Here is a 12,257-nt window from a genome sequence, read left to right on the forward strand (position 1 = left end):
CGCTGAAAGAACTTAACTGCCCAGTGCTATGTTATAGGAGAGCTGAGACGCGGTTATCACTCACTTTTGGTTTCTCAGTGATTTAAAATTGTGATCTATAGAACTGAACTCAATACTTGAAATGTGGCAGAACCATATGTATAGTAAAACTACTATCTCCTTTAACCTCAATCTGAAACTTTAAATGCCAACCTTTAAAGTACATTGGCTTTTTAATCAGCTGCATCATACTACATCAAGTAAAATTCCTCTTTTATCATCTGAACTACGAAGGCCTCCACATCTTGTCAGTGCAATTTAAAAAAAATCAACAATTGTAGGATTATACCTCTTTCTCCATAAATCTCATCATATTGGTTTTAGCTCAGCAATTTGGCCTATTAATTTCAATTCTGAAACCTAAGCTTGTTATTATAGTGATTCTCAAATGTGATCTATTGGCAACAGAAATCATTCTGAATGCATTCAAAAAACATAAAAAATTCCTAGGTCCTTCTTCAGACATTCTGATTCACCACCAGATATAGATGAGCTAAAGAAGTCTACATCTAACAAGCCCTCAAGTAACCCCCAAATAGCCATATTTGAGAATCACTGGTCTCTCATACCCATTAATCCAAAAATTGAAGACGGGTACTCAAATAAATATATATACACATATATTCATAGTAGCACTATTCACAATAGCAAAAAGGTAGAAACAGATGGGGTAAACTGGGTGATGGACATTTAGGAGGGCACGTGATGTAATGAGCACTGGGTATTATATAAGACTGATGGATCACTGACCTCTACCTCTAAAACTAATAATACATTATATGTTAATTAATTGAATTTAAACAAAAAAATAATTATCACAAAAAAACAAATAAAAAGTGAGGTTTAAAAGGTGGAAACAGCCCAAATGTCCATCAACAGATGAATAAACAGATTGTAGTACATATACAATGGAACATTACTCAGCCATAACAAGAAATGAAGTACCGATATATGCTATACATAGATGAATCTTAAAAACATGATGCTAAGTGAAAGAAGCCAGTCTATTGTATGACTCCATTTACAGGAATTATCAATAGGTAAACCCATAGAGACAGAACACAGATCAGTAGCTGTCAGGAGTTGGGGAAAGGGGTTAATGGCAAGCAGATACTTTATGGATATGGGGTTTCTTTTGGGGTGATGAAGATGTTTTTCATTCAATAAAGGTGGTGGTCACACAACACTGTAAAAGTACTAAATACCATGCAATCATTCACTTTAAACTGGTTAACTTCATGTTTTACGAATCTCAACTCAAAAAAAAAAAAAAAAAAAAAAGATAATGTGAGCCAGGTATTTAAGACATCTAGAAGGCTCAGGTAGATACCAGGAGAGTAACCTGGAGAAAGTGACAGTATAGGATATTCTTCATGTTATAACAAGACAAAGTGCAGATGTATTTTATTCCAGCACCAAGGGAAGGAAATAAAATTAACCCACAGCAAATGGGAACAGTTTAGAACAGGGGTTAGGAAGCTAAGCAATTTGTTTTTATAAACAGGTTTTACTGGAACACAGCCTATTTGTTTATGTTGTCTATGGCTGTTTTAAGGCTACTGTGGCAGATATATAACAGAGACGACATGGCCTGCAAGCCTACAGTACTTACTATCTGGCTCTTTAAGAAACAGTTTGCTGCCCTTTATAGAATGTACAATCTTTAGGGCCAAGCCAGGTTCACACTGAAGCAAAGACCCAAATGGAAAAGGCAAGAAAAAATAATAAGCCCATAGTCATGATGCCCTGTGAAGAGTTTCTGAAGTATTCAAAGCTTAAGCTTTGAAGGGTGGAGTAGACAATGATTAGGTGTTTGTGAATCTAATGAGAAAAACATCAAGTGAGCACTCACACCCACAACAGGGAGGTATTTAGCTGTAATCTAGTTGGCTACAAAAACTTTACTAAAGCTTTGGAAGAAAGTTTTTACTTTCTCCAAGTCTAAAGTTCTCAATAAATACAATCCTTTGGGAGGGTAGTAGGTAGAATTTTCTGTGAGCCAGCTGAATTCTGGATAGTGAAAAGAAGTAGAACGAGAGATACCCTCTTTTTACGAATGGCTAATCATAATGAGACTATTTTTTAAAAAGAATTAGCAATTAGCTCAAAGGGAAGCAGAAAACTTTCAGATTTTGCTTTCATCTTCATTCATAAGAAGTATCTTCAGGGGCGCCTGGGTGGCTCAGTTGTTAAGCATCTGCCTTCTGCTCAGATGGAGCCCTGCATTGGGCTCCCTGCTCAGCGGGAAGCCTGCTTCTGCCTCTCCAACTCCCCCTGCTTGTGTTTCCTCTCTCAGTGTCTCTCTATCAGATAAATAAATAAAATCTTAAAAAAAAAAAAAAAGAAATATCTTCAGACTCTGAATTTATTCATAGGAATTTCATAAGAAATTACCTTCAGACTCTGAATTTAGTTAGTCTCTAAAGGCAAGGATATAAGTAAATAATGTCTACTTTCCCTATTTGGTACATGAATTTCAAGAGTCTTACAAATCATGATCAGATCAAAGAATTTTCAGGAAAAAGGTAAAGGTGGCAGCAAATTCTCTCCAAAAAAATTCTCTCTAATCCACACTGCTTTCTCCTTATATGGATGTGAACAGTTATAGTGCTGGGTTAAGGAGAGGGATGGAACTACAAATAGGAAGGGACTTTGGGTCTTTATTTCAAATTTAGAACTTACAAAGTCTTTCCAAAAGTAACTTCCTCTTGCATCGGTTCAGTCTGGGCACAGCTTTACATCTCTTGTTTTTTGCAACCAGTAGTCTCTGGCTTAAATTTACATACGTTATCCTAGGATCTTAAGGGCCAAGGCTCTGGGGAAGTAGGTCACAGTCAGTTGGTGGTTTTTATAAGATGGCAATGTTGCTTAGTCTCGTATTTGCAGACAATCTGCAAAGGACTTTAAAGCACAGAATAGCAGATATTATATTATTGCTTAAATTCTGGAATGGTTAGTCAGAGTATCACTCACATTTGTTGTATGGTCATAGTAATGAGCAAACAGATCCTGCAGTTTCCTATGGATGTTTATCCTCTTTCCATTTCTTGCCAAATTTCTTTAACAAGTGGTCTCTAACTGCCCATTTTCTTACCTTTGCATTTTCTCTCCACTTACTTTTCTTTAATCTGTCTAGTTTAACAAACATCAGCAGTAAAGGAGTATTAGATAATTTTAATTTATAGCTAAACTTAATATAGTTTGACTATGATACTTATCAGCTCAGGAAGGGAAGCTGTTGAAAATTCCCAAAATTGGGAATTACCATACTGGCCAAATGGAAAGTCAATGGAATGAACAAATCTAGGGTCCTGGTAAGGACATTGAAGATGGCTGACAACGGGGTCCACGCTGGGTAGGGTCAAAAGTCAAACCTAATCATAGGGATTGCTCTCTTTTTCCCTTCAGGGCTTTAGTCACATGTCACCTTTTTAGTGAGGCCTTCCTTGGTGATCCTTCTAAATCTCAACCTTCCCCACCATCACCTTGACATCCTCCATTCCCCTTTCCAGGTTTACTTTCTTCCATAGTAATTAACACTGAATCACAAGCTACATATTTTACTTATTTAAATTGTTTGCCTGCAACTAGAATATAAGCTCTATATTTTACTCTGTTCTGTTCGCTGCTATGTCCCCAGCATTCAGAATGGTGCCTAGAATATATCAGATATTCGATGAATATTTGTTGAATTACTCAATTTCACTCTCAAAGTGAATAAACAAGCAAGTTGTATCCTGGCCCATCTTAAATTTTTTGTCTAGGTAACTTGCTTGGTGTAGTTTTTTTTAAGATTTATTTATTTGAGAGAAAGAGAGACAGAGACAGAGAGAGCATGAGCAGGGGCGGAAGGGGCAGAGGAAGAGAGAGAAGCAGACTCCCCACTGAGCAGGGAGCCTGTTTCAGGGCTCGATCCCAGGACCCCAAAATCATGACCTGAGCCAAAGGCAGACGCTTAACCAACTGAGCCACTCAGGTGCCCCTGCTTGATGGGGTTTTTTTTGTCTGTCTGTTTTAAGTAGGCTCTGCCCAATGTGGGGCCTGAACTCACGACCCTGATCAAGACCTGAGCTGAGATCAAGAGTCAGACGCTTATCGACTGAGCCACCCAGGTGTCCTGCTTGAGGTAGTTTTTAAAGTGGGCAAAGGATTTCTTACCAAAGAAAAATATGTTCCTCTATGATGATACATAGTCTTAGTACCATGAATCAGTATAGACCTCAAGAAGCAAATGCATCTTTTATCTATTTACTATTAAAATAAACTGTGCTATTTCTATTTTTTCTAAGATTCCTTTATTTATTTGAGAGAGAGAGCGAGAGCGTGAGCACGCGTGAGGCAAGGAGGGGCAGAGGAAGAGGGAGAGAGAAACTTTAGCAGACTCCACACTCAGCACAGAGCCCCACGTGGGGCTCTACCTCATGACCCTGAGATCACGACCTCAGCTGAAACCAAGAGTCAGACCCAGTCAGACCCTGAGCTGCTATTTCTAAAAGGCAATCTCAAACTATTATAATAGATGATGATCAAGAGTTCTATCAAGGAAGTTAAACCATTTACTTACTAAAGGGTACATTTTTCAGTTTACTAAGGTTCGCAGTCCATGAATTACTTAGTCAATGTATATGGTCTAGCACATGGCTCCCAATCATGAGAATCTTTTAAAAATCAAATTCCTGACACTTCTCTCCCTAAACACCACACTAAACCTATTAAATTAGTAGCTTAAATGGTGGGCCCTAGGAATCTGTCTTTTTAAAACATTCTCCAGTTATATCTACTATATCGCCAAGTCAAAGACTACCATTTTAGGAGAGGCATCTCAAGGCTCCTCTGATATGGTAAAGGTGACTGCCTGGTAATACCTGTATACTTAAAGCTTTTCCAGTTCAAAATAATTTCTTCCATGCCCTATGACGCTCAATTTAGGAGATGACAATGTCTGAATTTTTTGACAGGGTAACAATGGTAGATTTTAACTATGATTAACATTCTTTAGGATTTCCTAAAACTTCTGAATATATTTAACACAAAAATCAGTTATGGCCAGCAGAGTGACCTAATGATATGCATATTAGTTTTCTTTTGGTTTTTATATTTAACAATGAGAGTGTAACAAAGGTTTTAATTTAAGAAACCTGCAAAGGATAAGAAAGAAATCTACTAAAGGAGTAAGATCCTTGGATAAGATACAACTCACAGTCCAGTTTAAAATTTACCTTCTCATGGGTCGAGTTTTGAGATCCTTTAAGTACACACATCCATCTATTCGATGACCACGGGCCTCACCAAAAGCTAAGAATAATCAATGAAGGATTAATGTTGATCAAATAAAATTAATGAGATAAATTTTTTGACAAGATCCTTGAATTTCGCTCACCAACAGATTATGTAATAAAATGATTATGGTAGCAGTGATGAGATCCTAAAAATGTATAGATATTTTAATATAAAAACATTAGTACCTTAATTTTTAATGTTCCCATGTTTTCTTTTCTTTTTTTTTTTTTGAGTAAATAGCTATACGAAAAATCTAGTTAAAATGTATTAAGTTGAAAAGGTATTAACGGAAAGGTAGTAACTAGAATAAAAATCATTATTATCCATATTTTAATCCATATTCATTTACATGGCACTAGACATTTTCATAACATTGGTCCTCCCTTTTAGCTGAACTTTCTAAAAATACCTTGAATTGCTGTATCTGGATCCCAGCCTTCAACATCGATAAGGTACCTGAATTAAAAATATCGTTTTAATTTTACAGGATAAGTAAGCCTGAATTTTAAAATCTTCTTCTCAAGAAGACAGACTTGAAAATTTAGCACCTATATTATTCTTACCTACATATCAGGTATCCTGTTCTGTTAATTCCATTGGTACAATGAACTCCAATGAGTTTATCTATAAAATGTAAAGAAACATTAAAAAGTATGAAAAAAATTAAGATGAGAAAAGCATAATAAAATAACATGTTTTATAAACAATTTATAATATAATTTTAAATAAAAATTCTACCACTAGTAGGATTCTTAGTCATTAAATTTAAATCTACTATGTTAAAGGGACGCTATGAAAGATTCAGGAAAGACACAGGCTTTCCGTGTTGACCCTGTCATATTAAAAGGTGAATTTTTAAGGATAATCAAATGAAGGACAAAGTTTATATCATGATCATGAATAATGTTTCAAACATTATTCAGAAAGAAATAATTTTAAACTTACTTCTTTGATCTTAATTAATTGCCTCTGCATTCAATGAAATGTACTAAGACTTTCTGATTAATAGAAATACCTATGACACCATTTCTACTGTAAGGCACATTATCTGAAACCACAGTTGAAGAATTAAAAGTAAGATGAATCTACTGACCTTTGTGGATGGGCCAGGAACATTTTTCTGCATGGTGGAAATGACCTATCTTAAAGAATTTCCCTACCGTGAGGTTAAAGTTTGAGTACTTCCCTAGAGAAGATGGATTTTGAGAGTCATATTCAAATTGGGTATCAATTCTGAGGAAATTTTTCAGTAAGATTCATGCTCTAGATGTTTTTTTCTTCACTTGTATTTACCTTACATTCACCTTTCCTATCCTGTCAATCGCCAGAACTTCTCAAAAGAGCTGATTTGCCACCTCTCTTCAGGACCATGTGTGAAGGAAGATTCAGGAAGCATTCATTTAGTGTTTGTTAGAACATTGTTTTCAACTGACACTGAGTTAAAAGCCACATTTCCAAGTCTTTAAATTATTTTCAAATACCATAAATTTCTGGGTGAACATATTTAGAATCAGTTACAATAAGAGATTTTAGAAACCTGTTTTCATTATTTTGTAGCTTGAATGAAATGGAATTCATTTTTGTAAATAATAGAACTAATTTATGGCCTTTTTATATTAGAAGAATGATCGCTATCTGAAACAATTTTCCTGATATGTACATATTTTTTTCAAATATCTCCATATGGCTTTACACACACACACACACACACACACACACTCACACAAGGGTGAGGTTTTCATTTGAGCAATGATAGCTGAGGTAATTCCAGCTGAATCTATCTGGCACCTCAGAGTTCAGAGTCTAGTAGGGGAAGAGCCATAAGTAAACAAAGCATTTATCATAATACATGATGAATGCACACCAATGTGTTATGAGAGTACGTAAGAAAGAGCCCTTAAATTTACATTGGGGCAGAGGAGGTTTCAGAGTAGTTTGAAAGAAACACTGAGATAATCTTGAGAAATGAGAGGAAGTTCATCAAAAACAAGATGGGAAAACATTTCAAGAAGAGAGTTGAGTGTGCAAATGCTAGGAGGATAGCACTTGTGTGGGAAATAGACATGTGAAACATATGTGAAAAAAATGTAGGAGGCTTTTAGAGGGGCACTGACTGGCTCAGTCAGAAGACTGTGCAACTTATGATCTCAGAGTCATGAGTTTGAGCACCATGTTGGGTGCAGAGATTACAAAAAAAAATAAACTTATATAAAAAAGAGGTTTTTAGAAAGGAAGCCAATAATCAGGTCATGAAGCATCATGTTAAGGAATCTGGTGCTTATTAGATGGGATACCACTGAAGGCTTTTAAGGAAGAAAATGACCTAATCAGATGTGCATTTTACTTTTATTTTATTTTTATTTATTCATTTGAGAGAGAGAGAGAGAAAGCACAAGGAGAGGAAGCTACAGAGGGAGAGGGAGAAGCAGGCTGCCCGCTGAGCAGGGAGACCCACGTGGGGCTCGATCCCAGGACCCCGAGATCATGACCTGAGCTCAAGGCAGTCACTTAACCGACTGAGCCACCCAGGTGCCCCAGATGTGCATTTTAGAAAGATAAATTCATGGACGTCTGGAGGAATGACCAGTGGGAGAAATCTATGCAGGAGGCCATCATAATAACCCAGATCAGAGAGGGTGAGAGTAGATGTGGGGAGGTAGGGGCAGAAGAAGGAAGATTAAGAGTTCAGTTTTTTGGTGCCAGATGAACCCCTTGGTGGATACAAGGTACATGTGAACAGTGACATGGAGCTCAGGAGAAAGGTCTGTGCTAGAGATACAGATTTAGGGGGCCAAAGTTGAAAATAGGAAAAGATGAAGAAAAGTGAAGTGAAAGACTTCTTTTTTTTTTTAAGAAACCATTTTACTGAGGGGATTGGGGAAGGAGTGGAAGGACTGGGAGGACAATGAGATCTGACATCCAGGATCTCCCCAGCTTTGCAGTTGCCAAAAGCAGGACAGATTCTTAAGAACAGTAGGCATCAAGGATTTGAGTAGAACAAAAGGCAGAGAGGAAGGGGGGGGGAGGAGGGGAGGGGAGGTGGGTTATTAGCAAAGAAAACTTGAAAAAGGAAATTATTAACTAGAAAACTGAAAAACACTTAGGTAGAAAAAAAAATGAGGAAAACAATATCATAGAAGCCAAAAGGAAAATTTTAAGGAAGGAATGAACAGCAGAAGTTAAGCTTACAGAGATTGAAGCAAGATAGGGATGGAAAACTATTCTTTGAATTTCTACAATCTTCCAATTGAACTACAATTAGAAAGCTGTAGAAATCAGATTATGGGTGGTCAATAAAAATCTCTTTAGTGAACAGTAACGGAATGGACAAAATGAATGGGGACAACTCTTCTAAAAGTGTAATCAGCAAAGGAAGGAAACAGAGAACGAAAGAAAGAATTAAAGTTGCAAGATGGAGAAGAGAGGATGATTTTAAGATACAGGAGAGGCCCGTGCTTGTTTATATGTTGGTATTACAGAGTTGAGAATAAATGAAGAAAATGTCCTGAAGAAGGCAGGATTGGAGGCAGGATTTCCTATTCCTAGGAAAGCAGAAGGAAGAATATGCGAGTATGGATACAGGTGAGAGTAAGAAAGGGACCTCTGAGAATCGGGGAGATATGCCACCTGAGTTGAGGAAGGAGTGTGATGTAGGCAAGATTCAAAAACAGATGAGCGAGCTGGCTGGGGACAGGGAGAGGACTGTCAAGCAGCAGTAAGAACCCAGCTGAAACCCTTAACCATTGACCCATGGTGGCACCCAGCCAACACTGTGGAGGTATTTTCTCTAACATGCGGAGAAGGGAAGGACTGTTGAATTAAACTAGGGTTGAGTATTTTTGCATTAGAATTTAGAGAATATTTCTTAAAGATCTACTGGCGACTAACTTTTGGAATAAAGATAAAAAAGGGATGTGTACTGTTAAAAAGGAGACAGCAGGCCTAAACTGGAATCACTTATGCTAAACCCCACCAAGATTTAATACCTAGCCTAAATGCAGCTTCAGCTTCTCCAAGAAATGTGACTTTTCACCAGTCAACTTGGAATTTCCTGGGCAGCACAAGGAGATAATCTGATAGACCCTTTGCGTTCCCTATACGAGGGTGGCCTTACCTAAAACCATGTGTTCTTTGCTAATAATTTCCTCTCTGCATTTAAAAACCTCTCCTTTTCTGGATGGAGCTCCTTTCTATTTGCTAGATGGGATGCTGCCCATTTCATGAATCATTGAATAAGGCCAATTTGCTCTTTAATTTACTCAGTTGAATTTTTGTTATTTAATAGTATCTTTTCAGTCTATATATGAAATCTTTTTACAGATTTTTTTTCTCCACTTGGCTTTTAAAATCAAGAACTTAAGATCATATCAATGTTCTAGGACCCAAAGCATCACAAACTTTTGGTACCACAGACTAAAATGTAACTTTACACTGCTCAGTAGTATCTAGATTCATTAAATCTGCCTTCCTAAGATAAACAGTTTAACTAATAGCAATTAGCCCCTCTCCCCTCTGCCTAGTCTTTGGGGAAAATAAGCTTATGAAGCTGTTTTTGATTTGTTGGGACAGACGCAGTAAGAAGTAGAACCTGGAGGTTCAGATTAAGGCTGCTGTGCGCAGCTGGCACTGTAACCACTCCCATCAGCCTGAAGCCCTGAAATCAGTTCTACTTCTCAGGCTCTTACTGTACAGCTGGTTCAAGGGGAGCCGTGAGCAACGCATCACAAATAAGCCACTTCCCAAGAAGAAGTAGGCCTTGTCTCCTGAAATTCTTCCCTAAGTCCAGGAAACTAGGTAGGCAATACCAACCTCATTCTTTTCTTTCTGTTCATTTACCCCCAAAATGGGTTTCTTGTCCTTTTTATATTTCTGGGTGTAAAAGATTTGCTTAATTCAGAAGACAGATGCAGGAAAGTAAAGGAAAATTGGTATTTATTGTAATTACTTAGCTCAGCTACAAGGAAAGGACAATGAGAAGAGAGAAGTTAAGAAAACTAGAAGTGTTGGGAAAACAGAGTTGATTTTATCAGCCAGTGGGCCAGGCAGGGTAAGGAACATAAAAGAAACCAGAAGGACTAATAGGCAGGGAGAGAAAGGAAGGAGTCCAGAGAGAATTAGATCTAGTGGGAGTAAGAGAATGAGAAATCTGAAGGGTGTAGGTGTCATCAGAGAAATCTACGCTATAGCCATGCTATCCATAAGTAGCATCTACGAGCCACTGAGACTAATCCTAGGTACACTCTAGTTTACGAATTTTGAAGCTTAGTAGCTCTTATGACCCAGACAAACAGGAAATCACTAGAGTGAAGATGCTCATGTGGCTGGATCACCTCTGAGGTCTTCCAGTCTACGAGGAAGCCTCTACCAGAGTTAAAGATAAGTCCTTGACCACTAAGCATTAAGAACACTTGGATAACACTTTGTTTTTTTAAAGCAACCTTTTAAAACTATGAAATACATTTCCATTATAAAAAAACACCTGAAACATAGGAAGTATAAATATGAAGACAAAAATCACAATCAGATGCCACTATTAACATTGTGATGTTTATCCTTTTGGATATGTTTGTTCATGTTATTTATAAATATAATTATACCGTGACATTGTCATTTAAAAATATCTCACAAGCATTTTGCCAAATCACTGAATATTTTTCTTTTACTTGGTTTTTAACAACTGCCTATTATTCCATGTGTATGTAAATGCCATAATTTAATCAATTTCATGTTAATGATCCTTTAGGTGTCTTCCAATATTTCAATATTATAAACATATCACTGAACATTCTTGTTCACATGTTTACATATACTTCTGTTTATTTAGGGAAGACATTCCCCAAAATACATTCATGGAGTTAAAAGTTTTCCAAAAGACTTTAAGTTTTATCTTTCTTTTCTATATGAAGCCAAACTGTACACCAAAAAGACTAAGATGTACCTTACTTTATGCTACATATTCTTTCAAGAAAAGTTATTTCTAAGTCAATTTTAAAATACTGAGTTATATTTTTATCTGTCCTGAGAGTGTCAGCATTTAAGGAATGCTGTAGGGAATCCATTTGTAAAGCAAAGAATCATCCTCCAATGTACCTTTTCTGTATGCTTTACTTTCTCCAAACCAAGTTTTCTTTAAGTGAGGGGCATGCATACATTGCAATCTAAAGGGAAATCTTTGATAATGTCCTTTTAACTAGAAGTATTTAAGTGAAATATGTATATTATATCATCTTTAAGTGGTCTACAATAGTTTCTATTAAAATAATCTTTGTCAATTAAATAAAAACATTTTGATTACATTAAAGGTTATTAATTACCATTTTCTGCATTTTCCCACAGGAACTTTCTGACCCACTTTTTGAACTGCAGAATAGTAGCATTGTCAGGGACTTCAAGTCCAACAGTATAAAGTTTTTTATAATGAATACTTTTAGGTAAATCCTAGAAACAAAGGATATAGAATACAACAATTATAAGTTATTAAAAACAAATTCTTCAACCTAATGAAACTTATCATTCCGTATTTTTTAAATCAGGCACAATGATTTTACTGAAGGCACACTTTAGATCAATTTGTGTAGAACTCTCTTGTTTTTTTATTAAAGATTTTATTTATTTATTCTGAGAGAGAAAAAGAGAGAGAGGGTGAGCGCTTGTGCGCAAGTGGGGGCACAGGCAGAGGGAGAAAGAGAATCTCAAGCAGACTCCCCGCTAAACATGGAGTCTGACATGGGGCTCAAGCTCATGACCTTGAGATGGTGACCTGAGCTGAAATCAGGAGTTGGAAGCTCAACCGACTGAGCTATCCAGGCACCCCTATTTTTGTGGAACTCTTTTGTAGTCTACACGAAAAGAGGCTATAAAAGAAGCCCAATTCCTACTGGCCAATGACAGTCATGAGTTAAGGATTCAAATGATTAAGCAGACACAGGTTCAACCTA

At 36.8% G+C, this 12,257-nt stretch overlaps 1 protein-coding gene across 2 annotated transcripts in view; it reads right to left on the reverse strand.

The window, feature by feature from the left end:
• The window catches only part of LOC123845529 (uncharacterized), a 49,556-nt gene that overhangs the window by 15,261 nt on the left and 22,038 nt on the right, over positions 1 to 12,257 (reverse strand). For both annotated transcript variants that reach the window (XM_064595085.1, XM_064595084.1), the window contains exons 4-7: positions 11,634 to 11,757; positions 5,883 to 5,943; positions 5,729 to 5,775; positions 5,259 to 5,334 (exon numbers count right to left, since the gene is read on the reverse strand). In XM_064595085.1, the coding sequence (XP_064451155.1) occupies positions 5,259 to 5,334; positions 5,729 to 5,775; positions 5,883 to 5,943; positions 11,634 to 11,757 (308 nt within the window). The remainder of the gene's footprint in view (positions 1 to 5,258; positions 5,335 to 5,728; positions 5,776 to 5,882; positions 5,944 to 11,633; positions 11,758 to 12,257) is intronic.

Source organism: Mirounga angustirostris, unplaced genomic scaffold (assembly GCF_029215605.1).
Source record: "Mirounga angustirostris isolate CCGP_5_RB_7025 unplaced genomic scaffold, mMirAng1.0.hap1 SCAF_6, whole genome shotgun sequence".
NCBI lineage: Eukaryota > Metazoa > Chordata > Mammalia > Carnivora > Phocidae > Mirounga > Mirounga angustirostris.